Source organism: Lineus longissimus, chromosome 18 (genome assembly GCF_910592395.1).
Source record: "Lineus longissimus chromosome 18, tnLinLong1.2, whole genome shotgun sequence".
Taxonomy (NCBI): domain Eukaryota; kingdom Metazoa; phylum Nemertea; class Pilidiophora; order Heteronemertea; family Lineidae; genus Lineus; species Lineus longissimus.
In genome coordinates, this window is record NC_088325.1 from 13,647,756 (window position 1) to 13,664,373 (window position 16,618).

General features: G+C 42.5%; 3 protein-coding genes across 4 annotated transcripts; 1 reads left to right on the top strand and 2 right to left on the bottom strand.

Annotated features, from left to right (window-relative positions):
• Positions 1–71: 71 nt before the first annotated feature.
• On the top strand, positions 72–3,281 carry LOC135502094 (zinc finger protein 345-like). Its single transcript, XM_064794651.1, has 2 exons — positions 72–126; positions 710–3,281. Exon 2 carries the CDS (start codon positions 849–851, stop codon positions 2,982–2,984), a length of 2,136 nt encoding a protein of 711 aa, XP_064650721.1. The 5' UTR covers positions 72–126; positions 710–848; the 3' UTR covers positions 2,985–3,281.
• An 847-nt stretch (positions 3,282–4,128) lies between these two features.
• Positions 4,129–9,763, bottom strand: LOC135502126 (G protein pathway suppressor 2-like). 2 transcript variants are annotated; one of them, XM_064794713.1, is made up of 10 exons: positions 9,629–9,763; positions 9,222–9,410; positions 8,787–8,902; positions 8,034–8,158; positions 7,515–7,695; positions 7,202–7,349; positions 6,120–6,458; positions 5,702–5,802; positions 5,259–5,423; positions 4,129–4,946 (listed from the first exon to the last, which is right to left on the bottom strand). In XM_064794713.1, the coding sequence occupies exons 2-10, from the start codon at positions 9,313–9,315 to the stop codon at positions 4,860–4,862; spliced, it is 1,356 nt and encodes a 451-aa protein (XP_064650783.1). In that variant the 5' UTR covers positions 9,316–9,410; positions 9,629–9,763; the 3' UTR covers positions 4,129–4,859. The 2 variants fall into 2 exon arrangements, with proteins under 2 accessions (XP_064650783.1, XP_064650781.1); XM_064794711.1 differs by having other exon boundaries at positions 5,259–5,426.
• A 1,474-nt stretch (positions 9,764–11,237) lies between these two features.
• On the bottom strand, positions 11,238–16,618 carry LOC135502180 (calponin homolog OV9M-like). Its single transcript, XM_064794812.1, has 2 exons — positions 13,900–16,618; positions 11,238–12,038 (listed from the first exon to the last, which is right to left on the bottom strand). The coding sequence occupies exons 1-2, from the start codon at positions 14,689–14,691 to the stop codon at positions 11,928–11,930; spliced, it is 903 nt and encodes a 300-aa protein (XP_064650882.1). The 5' UTR covers positions 14,692–16,618; the 3' UTR covers positions 11,238–11,927.

Genomic DNA, 16,618 nt, shown 5'->3' on the forward strand with positions numbered 1-16,618 from the left:
CTCTAAAATGCTAATTACTCGTCCATCGCTGAAATTTTAGTGTGAGAATTGCTCGCTATAAGCTAGGTGATTGCGCCCCTAAACGACCCCCTAAACCGACAACTTCCCCGGAACTCGAACTTTAACGTGAGTTAACTGTAATCTTACTCTCTACATACCAAAGTGATTTATCTAGGAATACAGTTGAACTTGAATGAAAACTAATGATGTGTTGATGAGTTCAATGAATCCTTCAATTCCTTTGGTTTTCTTGGCGAAATGACGACGTCCGACAATGACCCGTCGACGTACAACTGCAATGCAGAGCCATTTTTGTTTAAACAGTTATCTATTTTCGGACGAAACTCAGTCCCTCACAAACTTTGGTCGATTTCGGAGAGAGCATCTCGTCTCATTTAGCCAATTGTTCATATGTTTCTTCATCATGTATATTCCTCTTCTTGATGATCATGATTGATGGCTAGGCCCCTATAATAAATAAGCTAAGGGGCCGTGTAGTAGATAAGATAGATATAGATTTGCTTGCCTCGTGGCTTCTTCTCATTGTCTGCGAGAATGATAATTCCGAGTGTATAATATGATTGGCGTCTCAGGTCCTGTGAGGAGGAGGGGGCAGCCAGTAAAATCACGGGCTGTGGGAATTGCGAGCCGGTGGTGTACACATAGAGTATCGCCACAACAACGTTGATATGATTACTCGTCGTTTCAGCGGGCATGACTTGGGACATCCAGTGACGCAGCAAAAAGTAGCGACGGTACAACCAGAAGTAGCAACAACTCGCAATACGGGATCCTTGCCTGACTGGTGCCTGGACCACTTATAGTTGGTCACCAAGACTGTCTTCAAGATGTCAGAAAATCATCCAAGAATTGATAACATAGAAAATGAAATGTGTAATGACTGTGCCAGTCCATATCCAGTAATTTTGACTGTAAATTGTACTGATTTACATGATAGTGACAGTTGCAGTCGCCCTGACATGCCTGAGCTAGGGATTCTTAAAGCCGTACAAGTTGAACCTGTACCATTAGATCTTCGGCAAGTTGGGGGAGCTGCTGCTTTGTTAAAGATTCAGGCGAATGATCCGATTCATCCTGTTCCTAGTGAACCAGTGGACTCTTTAGTGGCTCCACCATTGGATGATCACCTCACCATTACAAGTCTTCATACCAAATCAACCTATCCTCCAGCACAACTCGCAATACCTGATCATCAGAATCCCTCTGGTTCCAGTTTAGCATTTGCTGTCTCTCGGGGTCTGGTGCACAAAGAACGTCTCCATTCTAATGAAAAGAAATTCAAATGTAACGAATGTGGTCAAGCTTTTCTGGAAAAGTTTTGCCTAATCAAGCACAGGCTGGTTCATGTTGTCAGAAAACAATTCAGGTGTGACAAGTGTCATAGAACATTCACTCAAAAGAAAAAGTTGATGCAACATAAGGGTATTCATGTTGGTGATATTTCATATGGTTGCAACCGGTGTGATTTAACTTTCAGACGAATTGAAAGTCGAATCATTCATAAACAGGTTCATACTGATGAGAGAAGGTTTTTATGTCATCAGTGTGGTGAGGCATTCATGCTGTATGGCAGCCTCGTCAAACATCAGTGTTATCATGGAGAACTAGCCTTTCCATTCAGATGTGACCTCTGTAATAGCACATTCAAGAGGAGTTTGCAACTGAAACGCCATAGGCGAACATGTGTTGTCCACAACCCTGACCCAGAGTCTGAATTTCCATTCACATCAGAGCCAACCGATGACGCAGTTTTATCCAACACTAAGCGAATAAAACATACCGCGAAAGGTAACGCAAAGAAGGGTATTCATACAATAGAAAAGTTCAAATGTGAAAAGTGTATTAAAACGTTTACAAACACTTCAAAGTTTCTTCGACATCAACGAGTTCACACCAACGACACGCCGTTTAAGTGTGACTTTTGTCAAGAAGCATTCCGTGACTTTGATACCTTGACCCAACACAGGCTTACTCATATAGGAGAAAAGGTTTTCTGTTGTGAATACTGTGAAAAAACATTCTCAGATAAGAAACGTCTTTTAGTCCATAAGCGTGCATGCAGCCATAATAAAGCGACACCACGTTTTGTTTGTGATCATTGCGGGCAGGTATTCGTACAACCATCATCGCTCAAGGCGCATAAGCGCTCTCATACTGGTGAAAAGCCTTTTAAATGCACACAGTGTACGAGGTCGTTTGCTGCAAGGCGCTATCTCACGGATCATGTAAGGTTGGTTCATTCTGGAGAAAAACGGTGCATGTGTGATATTTGTGGTAAAATCTTTCCGAAGCGAGATAATCTTGTTCAGCATAAAAACATCCACACAGGAGAAAAACCTTATAAGTGTGACCTATGTGATAGCTCTTGGGCGGCGAGGAGCAATCTCTCGAAGCATAAAATGAAAATGCATTCCACCAAACCGATGAAACCTAAGAAGAAACCTTATACATGTGACCAGTGTGATAAAGCATTTGTCAGTACACGTAATCTTATCAGCCATCAACGTGTTCATACAGGGGAAAGACCATTTAGATGTGACATGTGTGAGAAATCATTCCCCCACAAAAGTACCTTGAAATCACACATGCTCCGCATCCATATCAAGGAAAAACCATTCGAGTGTGATGAGTGCGATAAGAAATACGCCTACCAGAAAGATCTCAAAAAACATAAAATTCTCCACTCGGGTCATAGATTTAAGTGTGATCTGTGTGTAAAGGAATTTACCACAAGCGCTGGTCTCTCGAGACATCGGCAGCTCCATTCAGGCCTGAAGCCCCATCCATGTAGTGTTTGTGGGAAGGCTTTTACGAGGAAAGCGGGCCTGCTTGAGCATCAGAGACTTCACGAAGGGAAGAGACTATTTGGATGTGACGAATGTGGCAAGACTTTCACTCAGGCTGGTGGGCTGAGGCAACATAAACGAACCCATTCAGCTCAGAAGACCTTCATGCCCATCTAAAATGCTTGATATATCTGTGGGGGGTTAGGTGCCGGTTCGTCCTGTAGCATACGGTTATCAGTAGTTGTAGAGAGGCCAATTGTATTGCAAGCGTTGTTGCTGAAAACAAGGCAGTGTTTGTAAGTTTTAGGGGTATTCTGCTGCCTGAACTTTAAAAAGTGCCTGTTGAAAATGCTGTTGATTTTGATCTTAATGGGGAGTGTAATGTGCACAGACATTTGTGTAATACTAATACATTCAGGAGCAATGTACATGTTCATGTAATTGAGAGAAAAAAGAAATAAAAGATTTTGTCAACAGGTATTTATTAAAAATTGCTGTTGTCTTCCATTTTATTCCTGTTGCACACAGTCACACGATAAGTTGGATGTACCTTAATTACATGTATTGCCATTCCTCAATTACCTGACTCGGAGAGACGACATTTGCGACACAACCAGTCACATCAATCAGAAATGCTGCTGCAACCCGGGGATGCATTGAGAAGGACTAACTACTAGTGTTCTCTTGATTTATGATAATCACTGACACAACCTTTTGATAACAGAGCTGTGGCTCAGACTGCTCCATGCAATAAACTAACCAATCAGGCAAATTTGTTCTTGCTTCCATTATGTACGTCTTACATCATTGGGCTGTAGTCGAGGACAATCCTGGCTGGTGTCACAACCAAAGACCAGATAAGCAATGTAGCAGACACACGACCACAACCATACACACAAAAACACAGCTACCCTATCAACTCCAGTGACTGATAAAGCAAGACTGCTGTCGATATTTTGGGCAGGTCTTCAACACAATTGGGCCTGCCCATCCACATATTATGGCTCCTTACTGAGTTTGCAGTAGATGCTCTTCAATTCAACTGACCACATTACATATAGTGAGACTGCAGACACTTCGGATCAGTCCAAGATACAACTGGGACTAGCTAGGCACCACACAGGACAGCTCCTGACTGAGTTGCCAGTAGATGATCTGCACTCCAAGTGACCATATCACACACATGTAGTGAGACTGCAGACACTTCGGATCAGTCCTGGACACAACTGGAACTGGCCAGGACACATGACAGCACCTGACTGTGTTGACAGCAGATGATCTTCATGAAAAATGAAGGAGCACAAAGAGAGACAAAAATCAATTTCCTCTTTTTCATAAATAAAACCAGTTTTATTACACCAATTAACAATGACAAACTGTTACCAGTACAGTTTAAGGAAGTACATGTACATGTATTTGACAAGCTACATGCAGAATGTAGAAGAGGGTCCTCACAGGTGAGAGTTCAAAGTTCTATTACATGTATTCATGAAAATTTAGCCGAGATACATGTATCTTCATTTAATAGCATAAGAGGGTTGCACATTTATACATCTGTTGTCCTATTATTGGTGGACACAATGACTACATAATCTGAATGTTGCACAAACACAAATTTACAACTTTAAATAATCGGAGGTGAAGTGACTTGCCAGCACATCTTAAACCAACTACAGCACATCTTAAATAACATTGAATGTCAAGTAAACTTTACTTTATTAGTGTATATCACTAGACACACCGACATATTCCAACTCTAGCCCTATTGGACTTGCAAAGTAAATCCCAACCCAACTCACCAAACAGCGATGCTGAACAGCTGAGAGCAGATCAAATCGGTCATCACTCAGTCTTCCGAGTCTTATTTCCATTGAACTATCGCTGACCAATTAGTTCCCTATCACTGTCTTCGATACTAAACTACTAGCCTTTTCAGCACCGGGTTACAAAAATCAGTCAAACAGATTTCCTGGCAATCTTCAGGTTACCATAGCAACTCGTACTATGCCCAGAGTCCCCCATCATGATCCCCATCATGTCACGTTAAGTGCTCTAATAATATCGTCCTTGATGTCCAGGGGGCTGTCCACTGCCATGATATGGCCGGCGCTGTGCTCCATTTTGTTGATTGTAACCACTCTGAAAAGATTTGTAATGAAGATGTTACTGGTATTGCTGAAAACCTACACTTACAAGTTGGAGCACAAGCTTGTAGATGTCCCTTACCAGTACGCATGTTAAATATGTGTTGTGTTATAGGTCATTGTGACTACATGTATGCCAGTTGCTTGCAAGGCGAGCATCATTAGTCAGGGAGGGAAGCAAATCGAACAACAGCTCACAAGATTAACACAGCAGTTACTGAAATTGGACTGACTCGCGTCCAGTTTAAAAACTCTGACCGCAGAAGAAGAAGATATGCAGGACCTGTCTGATCAATAACAAACTCACCTGGGAGCCCTGATAACTTGATGAATGAGAGCTCTGTGCCTGAGTCCTGACTGGATAACCTGTTACAATACTACCCTTATTCTGTGGCTGCTGTTGCAACTGGACCTGTTGTGGCATCATCTGCTGTTGCTGTGAGGACATAGGGGCCATACCCCGCATCGCTGGCTGCTGAAACCGCACGATAAATTTATAGAAATTTGAATAAGGTGAAACTCCAACAGTTAACTTATTTGAACAACCAGTAGGTGGTGTGAGGGGGTCAAGTAAGGGGAAACAAGTTAGGGCCTTAGAGATTGCCGACCTATATAAAACAATGGGTGATATGAATAAAGACTAGCAAATGCTTTTATCTAAAACTCCATGTACATTTACACTAGGCCTTTCTGTACAAAATTGAAGTAAAAGCATTTGCTAGTCTTTATTCATATCACCCATGGTCTCACCTGCTGCATCTTGTACTTTTCCTCTGAGAATCCTGACTTCTGACTCGCATGCTCAAGCTGCTGCTGCAGGGGTATTGAAGCACTGTGAGGGGGATGGTAGCCTGGATGACAAAAACGATTTTTATGTCAATTTGCAAAAGTAGTTGCAAATTACGCTGATACTGGACTGATGTCATCAAGAGCTGATGGCTTACTTTGTAAAGAACAGCTTCTGATTTACACATATGAAAACCGCAAGTATAAACAACAAATAAAGCTCCTTATGTCCCACATTAATGCGAAACTTTTGGCAAATGATTATGTTCACCTTCGTCGAGTAATCTAGAAGATCTGTGTGAATGTCAATAGGCTATAAATGGCACAGGCTAGTTGGATGCATAGAGTGATGTGATTTTCTGAAATCATAACAAAATCTTACCAGACTGTGCCGGCATCCTCTGAACAGCGTACCCAGGCGGATAGTGGTCTGTTATTTGTTTCTGTTGATGAGCATAATGGCTTGGGTACGAGGTAAACGCCGACTGATTTGCTTGATATTTGCTAGCATTTGATTGGGTGGGATAATTCGACTGTTGTTGCTGTTGCTGCACAGCAGCTTGTTGTTGTTGCTGTTGTTGTTGTTGTTGTTGTGCAGCAGCTGCTTGTTGTGCCTGCTGTTGCTGCTGCTGTGCCTGTTGTTGTTGTTGTTGATGGTAGCCTTGAGATTGAGTCACATAAGTCACGTGTCCAGCCTGGGCCGTCTGATAGTGGCTGTGCTCTGGAGTAGAAAATGTATTCTTTCAACACATTAGGCCACATGTTTTTTATTTCTTGGTTTACAGGAAGAGCTTTTAAAAATGTATGGTCGGGTGGTCGAAATAAAATTTAAAATAAAAATAACCCAAATAGCTATGTATGATCGGAAGAAATAAAATTACCCAAATACTGCTGGAATCAAAGTTCACTTTTTTTCAGAACAAGGCTCAATGTCTACTCTTAGTTGGGGCTATTTCCCTCATCTAGATGGCTGATAAGTTGTGAAGGTGCACAAACATTGGTTATCACACTGCTCTATACAGTGGATTTTATTTTATTTCTCATTATTTTATCTAATTATGATGGGTCGGGCAGAAAATAAAATAAAAAATCGATTATTTTTAGATTTTATTTTTTTCCAAAATCCAAAAAAAAGCAAGTCGGTCGGTCCCGTAAACCAAGAAATAAAAAACACGTGGCCTTAGCATACAAGTGCTCACCAAAGTCACGAATTCTGTACAACACGACAGAACTCCAATCAGTTGACTTGCAGCGTAAGCAATAGCACTGCGACAAAAACCAATCTCACTGCAACACTTGACTTGACGTAGAAGGACAAGGTGACTGCAGGACATCCAAGATGTAAAGCCACAAGGCACATTGCAATACGAGACGTACACCCTTTCCATCATACATTGCCTATTATCTGCTTGGCCTACTGACTGCTGGGCCCAAATTTCAGGAAAAGAAGTAAGACTGACTTACTCTGCGCAGGTGTATAAGCCTTGCTCTGTGAGTACGTTGCAGGGGGATATTTAGTCTCCGGGTAGTGCTGGTAGATCGTAGCAGGCGGTGGTGATGGACTTCGTGGTCGCTTCATACCTTGTAGAACCAGATAATTCCTGTTCTGGAGCTGCAAATTGATAATAATAGCTCTAATGTTTATTTTATATTCACTTGATTTCAATTCAACAGTCTCTGAATGAATATATTTGAAATGCAAATTGACTAAACCAGATTTGCACATCAAGTTTGTCAAGACATTCTAAATGTAGTCAAGATGTGGAAAATGACTCACCCCAGCCATTTGATGCATTTGTGATTGTGCATGGCCCGGTTTATACAACTGATGGCGGTTGGGAACCGGCATACCAGTAGTGATCCCAGGTGTATTAGCAGGCAGGAACATCGGGTGTGAGGAAACCGAAACCGGAATGCCGGTCGTTTGATTATAGTGTTGACTCATGCTCAGCAGTTCGCTGTAATAAGAAGTTGATCATTAAAGAACTAGCGAATACAACTGCCTCAACAAAGGTTGGGCCCAAATTTGGAATATTCAGCCAAGGAGTCCATCTCAACCTCATGTCAGTTTTGATGGATACTTTTGCTTGCCATAGCCCAGGTATAGGCACCAGATGCAAGGGACTTTGGATTTACTCAACATAACATGCCAAGGACGAAGCAATGACGAGTTAAGTGCCTTGCTAAAGGACGCAGAGACGACAAAGAATGCTGTTTCCTTTCGAGAACAGAGCCCACGGCCTCATATTCACGACTCCTGCTGTGATAATCTTAAACTCTACGACATCTTACTTACTTCTGCTCCTTGACTTGTGCCCGACGTCTCGTCTCATCCTCCTGATGTAACACTTTCTTCAACTGTGAGAACAACTCATGTTTTTCTTTCTTCAGAGAATCGAGTTTAGTTTCTTGTTGTCTGATCTGAAAACAAATCAGATCATAAGGCAGGTTTCCCAATTGCTACTGTTGGTCTAGGCACAACACCCAGACAAAATACTTTTTCGAAAACAGCACCAGATAGTCATGAATTGCTAATGGTTTTATTACAGAGATCATCCAGGATCAAGAATGATGATAATAATAATAATAATAATAATAATAATTTATTATATTAAAAGTGCTTTTGAATGAAAATCATTTGCAAAGCACTGTACAATTTAAAAAACAACACATAGTAAAAGAGAAAAATTGTACATAGAGATTAAAACATTTTCATAGAGATTAAAACATTTAGGTGCTGGTGTCGAAGTGTTCAATAAAAAGGTGAGTTTTAAGATGTTTTTTGAAGGCGCTGGTGCCAATGGGATCACGTATCCAGGCCGGAAGTGAGTTCCACAGCCTGGGTGCCAAGTTCCCCAGGCAACGGTCTCCGAAGACGCCCCTTGTCCATTGGTCCTCGGAAGACCGAAGCCTGCGGTCCGGGGCACGAAGACTGAGGAACTCCTTGAGGTACTCCGGGCTTTGGTCATTATGTAAGACTTGATGGGAAGGGTCCAAACAAGTTTTAAAGTACAGATTTGATTCCAAACATTGAAAAAAACATATTTACATTCGATGTGACCTGTTCTTTGGTTTGTTCCAGGGTCATTGAATCTTCCTGTTCTTTTTTCTTGCGCTGCTCTCTTTCTTTCTTCATTCTTTCCTGCGCCTCATCCTGTTCTTGTTCTGGAGTCAAAACAGAGGACTGTTACAATATTGGCTTTCCTAGTTGTTCAAAGGTTTACTTGATGATTCTGTCCTCAACAATTTGGTCTTTTGAGTGTAGTGCATCCCAAATGATAGCGTCAGGTTACTTTTTTACAGAAAGGTGTTTTGCTAGTTTTAGGTGCTTAGACATTATCATATTTTGGCTCTTTTATATACTGTTAGTGATCAACAAAGACTTTTCACAGATTTTGACGACTAACAAGTTCTTGCTGACTGTCTTTGTGGAGGATAAAGAACACTGCCTGGGCTTGTAAATGTCGCCTGGATAGTTCTGTACCTTGTTTTTTCTTCTCTCTCTCCTTCATGATGTGCCTCTTCAATGCCTGGTACATTGTCTTCGTCATCTTTGGACGTTCAATCAGTGCAGGCATTTTGGAAGATTTTTGTATGTCCCTCCGTCACGCTTTGACAGTCAATAATAGAATAACAGAGAAAGTTGGTCTTCACTTTTTATCAAAATATGTTTCTGGAAAAGAATACCATTAAGATTAGACACTAGTCTAACTTGATTTTGAGCTTAGCAGGGCTAGGACAGCAAAACTAGCAAAATAACCGTCTTTTTCACTGTATTTGCATTTTTACTGAGACACCCTGTGTCTGCAAACAGAATTTTAGAAACCAAAATGCAGTTACAAATACACCGCAAATATTGTTTTTACGATAGACAATCAATTTGCTGCTTACGTATTGTTGATCTGTGTTAATCAGGGTAGCCGCTTGCTAAATGAGAAACCAGTGAATAATTTGGAAAATGTTACATGGATGTTTTTTCAGCAAATTTTCCAAGCAAAATTAGGAAAATGTCCGCCCAATCATCAGCGCCACCTATTAATTATGGTTCCTGATTTTACGAAACGATGCGCACTTTTCAACATCAACATCAGAAACATGTTGTTCTGGTAAAAACAATTCAAATACAGTGGCCATAAATGTTCCTGTTTATTTAGAATCTAACCAGTCTCTTATTCCCTTATCTTCTGTTTTACTGTACCGCAGGCTACATTCCGATAGCTACACCCATTCTCCAAGCGTCGTCGAAAGGTGATGATCGTTGACGAGGCTCACTCGACCTACTGACTCTGCCACAGTTGGCTCACCAATGAGAACAATCATGGATGACCAACAGTTGTCACAGTGGGACGTATCTAAGATTGAACATTTCGACATTACGGACCATAGACCGGAAGATTGTGCCACACCCACTCGTCCCTCTTTTCATTTCAAAGGTCCTTAGGCTTCTTGACACTAGAGGCGCTGATTTCGTTCTGAAATTTGTAAATTTCGGCACTGGGCGAGTTTGAGGCCTATGCTGAAATAAATTATCAAATTTGAACCCACAGAACCGATTGAGCCCAGTATGCAATGAAACTGATGCGTATTCATTCGTGTCGCTGGAGAAAGACAATCGTCACTGCTGGAACTGGGTTGACTCCCTGCAGCCCATTGCGTCATCCAATTTGGTCTCCAGGACTGGGGGTCTGGACCGAGACTGAGGGAGTCGGAACGCAATCACGATCAAATCCACTAGCGCCTTTTCCTGTGTGTCTCTTAGCTGGTCTCTCACACCACTTTCTACTTTCTACGAATGCAGGGTTTCTTGAGACCCTCACCCAGTCGATGCCTGTGCAGCACAGACCCCCTGGGTAACCCATTGCGTCATCATAATTGGGTCTCCTTATGGACTGCCTCAAATAGCGGGTACGACAATACTTCGTCCCCTAAAGGGACGAAGTGCGAGGTGCCTATTGCGAAAATGATTGGTTGGCGAAACAATGGGCTGATTGGTTGGCTAGCCTTGTGAGGTCAAACTATTTTTACACCAAGGGGTTTTCCTGTGTCCACTGGATACCATTTCTTTTGCCATTGGTCGCCCGTCGCGTGATCCAATACAGGAATGGAGAGAGGAGACATCCCTGTCTAACTCCTGTCTTTACATCGAAGGGGTTGCTTTATTTGCTTCCATGCCTCCGTACGTCTCCAGGCGATACCTGGGGATCCTCAGGAGACAGTTGTCTTCAGACCTCAAGAATCGCCGGGGGTCGAAGGATTGGAGGAGCTCAGATATGTAAGCAGGGGCAACTCCGTTTCTTGCTTTGTATATGAGTAGCATTGAACTCTATACGTTCACGGATTGGTATTTGTGACTTTTCAGCACGGGGGTAATATCATTCGCGTTTTCCCAGTTAAAGCCAACGAAACTGCCAAGGAAATCGATGCTACGCATTTGCTGAAATAATGCTGCTGCACCTGTTTTCTGAAATCGCCAAAACAAAACCAAAAATATGTGTTTTTTTCTGGTACATTGATTTATTTCACTGTGTCCAACTAATGGGCCCAAAATTCAAATGGGCGCCCTACATTTAGCAAATTTTACATAAATACAATACAGTGAGGCTCGTCTAAGAAGGAAAGCGATCCCTGCCTAAACAAATAGCATGATTTGCCAGGATACTAGTTAAAACCAGAGGTACATGGGCCTTGACCTCAGCTGATTAGTTGTTGAATCTGATCTTTTTATCAGAAAGAAATTTCTTTCACGAACTGTTCAATATGCTAATAATACAACCATTAGAAAGAATTTGAAAGACGGGCGCTGCGTTCTCTAATGGGAGCCCAGTGATTGCCTGCTAAGAACCACTCTTGCCGGAAATGTCTTCACTGAGAGCAGTGGCATGACAAGAGGGACGTTGAAAGACTTCGAGCAACGTGCGTCCATTTCTAAGGAGTCTCGCCGTCCACTGCCGTTCCTATTAATCGGACATTCCATTTTCACCAAAGCCTCTTCTTTGCTAAAAGTTCTAAAAAGCTGCACGGTATGCATTTTTTAATTGTTTCATAGTTATATGCTATCATCAAAATTGTCATCTTGTCGCATTCTTTGTTTCATATACAGAACGTCCTTGGCATCAGAACATGTGCCTGAATACTGCGTGGTGCATTTTAGAGCAAACCATGGCTGTTGAGTGTCATACAGGTGTATATTTTAGATCATCCCCTTGGAGTTCGGGTCCATATCTCCGACCTTCGTGTCGCCGATGTGCCGAACTGTTCCGAATGACATTCCGGACTGAGACGCTCCCTGGTTGCTTCCGGCCTGTAGACCAATCACGTTCTGCCCTGCCTTCAGCTGCTCGTCTGTGAACTCTCGCACGTTCTTATAGGTTGGCTTTGCGCCGATGGTCATACCGTTGAAGATATTTCTCTGGGCCTGAAGAGAAAATTGGAAACGGTTAAAGGGTTGACCATATAAGCACTACCATCTTTGCTGGGACTTGAAATCCTAAAGTAATTAGAACACTTTCAAAGAAAGTGAATGCCAATTTCAAGAGTTGGACTGGAGTCCGTTCTTTGGTTTCCATATTTTATGAATCCGAACAAACTAATCGTCGATAAGTTCGTTCCAATACTTCGTACTTCGTTGTTCGTAGCTCTTCGTAAAGGTTGCGAAACCTGCACAGTGCAGTCATGCGCAAGTTTGTCCATGAACGGTTTGGTTGTTGCAGTTCGGGTCGAGAATTGTGAGTAGATTTTGGTCCACACGGGTAGGTATCGGAAACGTGGTTTTCATGAGTGTGAAAAAATGGTGTGGTGTAGGATGCATGGATGATATGGGAATGGTTTGGAAATGGATGGTTTGACGCATCAAGGGAAACACACGATTCGATCTATTGACATGCTAACTACTGTGTACACGTACCAGCAACAGGGGTAGCACAGTCATGTCATAAAAGAAAAGAGAGGTAAAGACTAGAAGGTGTTGGCGTATCATTGCGCAGGAAATGCGCGAACAGGAGATGTGCACAGGGTCTTCACGCAAGATGGCTGGGTTTAAGAAAACAGTAAACAACAGTTAAGTGAAGGTATAGTAGCGAGTAACATCAAGGATGATGAGCCATAGTGAAGATGCTGAAAGAGAGAGCTAAAATAGGTTAGCACACGTGGGTTTCAATCGGCAAACGCATTATGTCACACAAAAACTTATCTTTCATGACTTTTGGATTGTCAACTTTACGTATCACTGGTGTCTCCTCAGATTGTCTTCGAGATGTCACCGGCTCCAGGCAGAACACAGATATCAGCAGGCGTGTGCGAGCAATCACTTGTATCACAGAAGGGAGGTATTTCGTGTGGGTAAATATCACATTGGTTTTAATTGGCATTTTATCCTTCTTTTAATTTGTCCAGTGGTGGGAAGTGTGTAAATCGGGGGGATATCCGGTGATGGGTATTCTGGGTTTCCCAAGCACCTGAGTGTGCCGTTTTTTCCCTCCCGGTAGTATGACGTCGTATATCAGTCACCACTGGTATATGAAGCCATCAAACCATGAGTAAGAACTGAAGGAAATTGATAACAAAACCAGCCAAAAAATAACCAAAAGAATCCGATGAAAATATTACATCAATGTTTAATAAACAATATTGATCATGCATGGGCTTCTGTGAAGTACAGTTGTACGTGTATATCGAGACAGCGACACATACAGTTTTTACCGTTTTAGTTTACGCATATGAATGAAACAATATAAATTATCAATTTTTTTTAGTTTTTGAATCTTTTAAAAATTCGTTGTCCCCGGAATAAGCTACACAACGACGTAACTCTTCTCCATTTATGAAAAACTTTCTTTACTTGTGGCAATGCTACTTTCACATGTCACAATACGACCCTGTTTTCCTTATCAACGACCTCCATTCATGGACCAACCTCTTTGGTCGAATAGGTCATTGTTTCACCAAGCTCTTGGCAGAAATACCAAAGGAGTAACAGTGGCTTATAAACCGGGCAAGCAAAATCTGTCAAGCTTAGGTTGAAACAATTAATCACCAACGAAGGACCAGTCTACAAGTGTCTCGGCTCCTACCAGTTAGTAGTCAGTATAATGTTGATTGTTTGTGATATTCCGACCAGTGCCCATGGACATTCCTGATTGGCTTGCCCCGCCCGTGTAACCCGCCTGTAAACCAATGGTCCCCTTTCCCTCTGAAGACATGTCTTCGTAGGCCGAGTTGGAATTATTCCGAGTGGCACCAAAGGACATACCCGACTGTGTAGCAAACTGGTTTGTGCCTGCTTGCAGACTGATAACGCCCTGCCCCTCCCGGGACATACTCTGGACGTTTGGATTGGAGATATTACGCGTGGCCCCCATGGACATCCCACTCTGACTCGCACCTTGGTTGGTACCCGCCTGTAAGCCTATGACACTCTGCCCCTCTCGAGACATGTTGCCAATCTTCGAATTCGATATATTACGCGTTGCCCCCATGGACATGCCACTCTGACTCGCACCTTGGTTGGTACCCGCCTGTAAACCTATGACACTCTGCCCCTCTCGAGACATGTTGCCAATCTTCGAATTCGATATATTACGCGTGGCACCCATGGCCATTCCACTCTGGCTTGCCCCTTGATTGGTACCCGCCTGTAAGCCTATGACGCTTTGACCTTCTTTGGACATTTCACCGTATTTTTCATTGGAGATATTGCGTACGGCGCCCATGGACATACCAGCCTGGCTGGCTCCTTTCGCGAAGCCTGCCTGCTGACCAATCATGCCATGGCTCTCACTTGACATCTCATCAACTTTGATATCGGCGATATGGCGAGCCCCGCCCATGGACATGCCAGACTGTGAGGCGCACTTGTTGGTCCCCGCCTGGAGACCGATGATCGAGTTGCCAGCCCTCATCTGTTCCTCTGTGAACTCTCGGACATTCTTCGTTGTCGGCCTGGCTCCGATTGTCATCCCGGGGAAGTCGTTACGCTGTGTCTGCAAAGATGAAAAACGTCAATCTGCGAGAAATGAAAGAAAGGAAGTCTGGTCTCCAACCGGGACTACCATGGTGGCCAAAGCCCAACGGACAAAGTGTATCTAAGCAAATGTAGCCAAAACAGCCAGATGCCGTAGCAAAAACGAACTATTGGTGATGGTATTCAGTGGGATAAAGGATAGAGTAGAGTACTAAGACCGGCCAGGCCCTTCCCACAGCGTAGCGGATCTATACCTGTATTAATGGGCTAATGAGTACAGTGCCAACGTCTGGTGGCCTCGAAACTGTGCAGATTTATGAATGAGAACCTCTTCCCGCCTTGGATTTTTACCGGGCCGTCCAAAACTCCCCCTTTTATAAGCGTTTCGCTACAAGTTTCTGCTAGTTAGATTGCTGGAAAGGCCAATCTCAGCATCAGCGTTTATAGTTAACGGCGATAAACGCTTACCAGAGGATGTGCCTTCATCGGCAAGTAAAACTAATAGAACTAAATGTGCTGTGTTCATTTTCTTATGATATTAGTGTAAAAGCATGTTGCATGTTACATTTACAAACTCATCAAATTTATAGCAATAAATCATAGCATAACAAATTTTGATAAAGCGAACTAGGGATGTGGTTTGGATTGGTTCTATGGGCGTCTATTGCTGCAACTAAAGCAGAACATGGTATCAGCAAAACAATGCAAAAAAAGCTTTAAGTCTTAGCAAATAAACAAGGAATGAACAAAGAATGAACATTGACGTCTGAAATAAAAAGTACATTTATTGTAGTTGCTTTATCTAAGTGTTGCCTGCAAAAGTAGTTGGTGTTACGTGTAGTGCAATACAATCAATGGGTGGATGCAATTGAATAAAGCTGCAAAAAAGTTAGACATCTCTGCAAGCAAAACAGGGGATAACAGCTAACTGATGTAAAGCAACAACCAATAACCTAGAAAGGCAAATGAATGAGTGCAAAGCAGTTGGCTACATAACGAGTGCGAGAGAGAGGAAAGAATAACCTTGGTGTTTCGTCGGTTTGGTGCAAATGTCTTCATCCACCAACGCCAAGGACAATCAACTTTCGATGTGCTCCAATCTCCAAGCATCCCTAGTGGTGACTGTTGCTGGTGTTGTAATAGACTTGCTCAGTTTCATCGCGCGTACCGTTCCCAGATCCGCGTAGCGCTCTCATTGAAGACAGAATCGTTTGAGATGGCCATCCTAATTCTGATGAGTCAGACTTATCCCAGAAATGCATGTTTTGACTCTGCTGACCAGTCATCGACTTCGTTCAACGGGCCCTGTGTTCAGTATGTCCCAAAAAACAATCTAACCGAGACTTGCCTAGATTCTCCCTTTAAGTAGTAGTTCACAGTCCCCTGGCATCATTTGCTCACGTTACAAGAGATCCCCTCCCGTTTCAGTTTTGAGTCAAATTTCAACAAACCAGGACAAAGGCTGATTAACTTTAATAACATGATTTTATTCAACAGATGACTTCCAAATGAAATGAAAAATGATTACATTACAGCTGCATTGCGTGGACGGTCTGAAGGTAACCTTGACCTTATGACGTCACACTTTGATAATGCAGTTGATATCTTGTGTGTTTCGACTCTCTAAGAGCGTTTTATAGTCTAACCAAATAGATGTAAGCTTGGATCTGCAAACTAGTCAATTGTGTTGGCAGAACACAATGATTTATTAATATATCTTGGTGAATAATGCATAGCAGTGATTATTTGTCTTTCTCAAGTTTATCCTTGCCATGACAATATTCCATCTTTTCATTGAACAAATTCCATCATTCCTAAAAGGCTAAAGTTACAATTGAAGGATGTTTGCCAGAAGCTTTGAATTTCGATTTGCAATCATCATAAGTCCAATATTGGTGCCGAATGTTCAAGTGTCAGTCTTA

Bases quoted from the DNA above. Each gene is read 5' to 3' on its own strand.
- LOC135502126 (XM_064794711.1), bottom strand. From the start codon at position 9,315: ATGCCTGCACTGATTGAACGTCCAAAGATGACGAAGACAATGTACCAG. The intron at 8,159-8,786 runs GTAAATATGTTT...ATTTGTTTTCAG, and splicing joins AAGAACAGGTCACATCGAAT to ATCAGACAACAAGAAACTAA. The intron at 4,947-5,258 runs GTGAGTTTGTTA...AAATCTTTTCAG, and splicing joins CAAGTTATCAGGGCTCCCAG to AGTGGTTACAATCAACAAAA.
- LOC135502180 (XM_064794812.1), bottom strand. From the start codon at position 14,691: ATGACAATCGGAGCCAGGCCGACAACGAAGAATGTCCGAGAGTTCACA. The intron at 12,039-13,899 runs GCGGGTTACACG...ATTGGTCTACAG, and splicing joins AGGGGACCATTGGTTTACAG to GCCGGAAGCAACCAGGGAGC.
- LOC135502094 (XM_064794651.1), top strand. From the start codon at position 849: ATGTCAGAAAATCATCCAAGAATTGATAACATAGAAAATGAAATGTGT.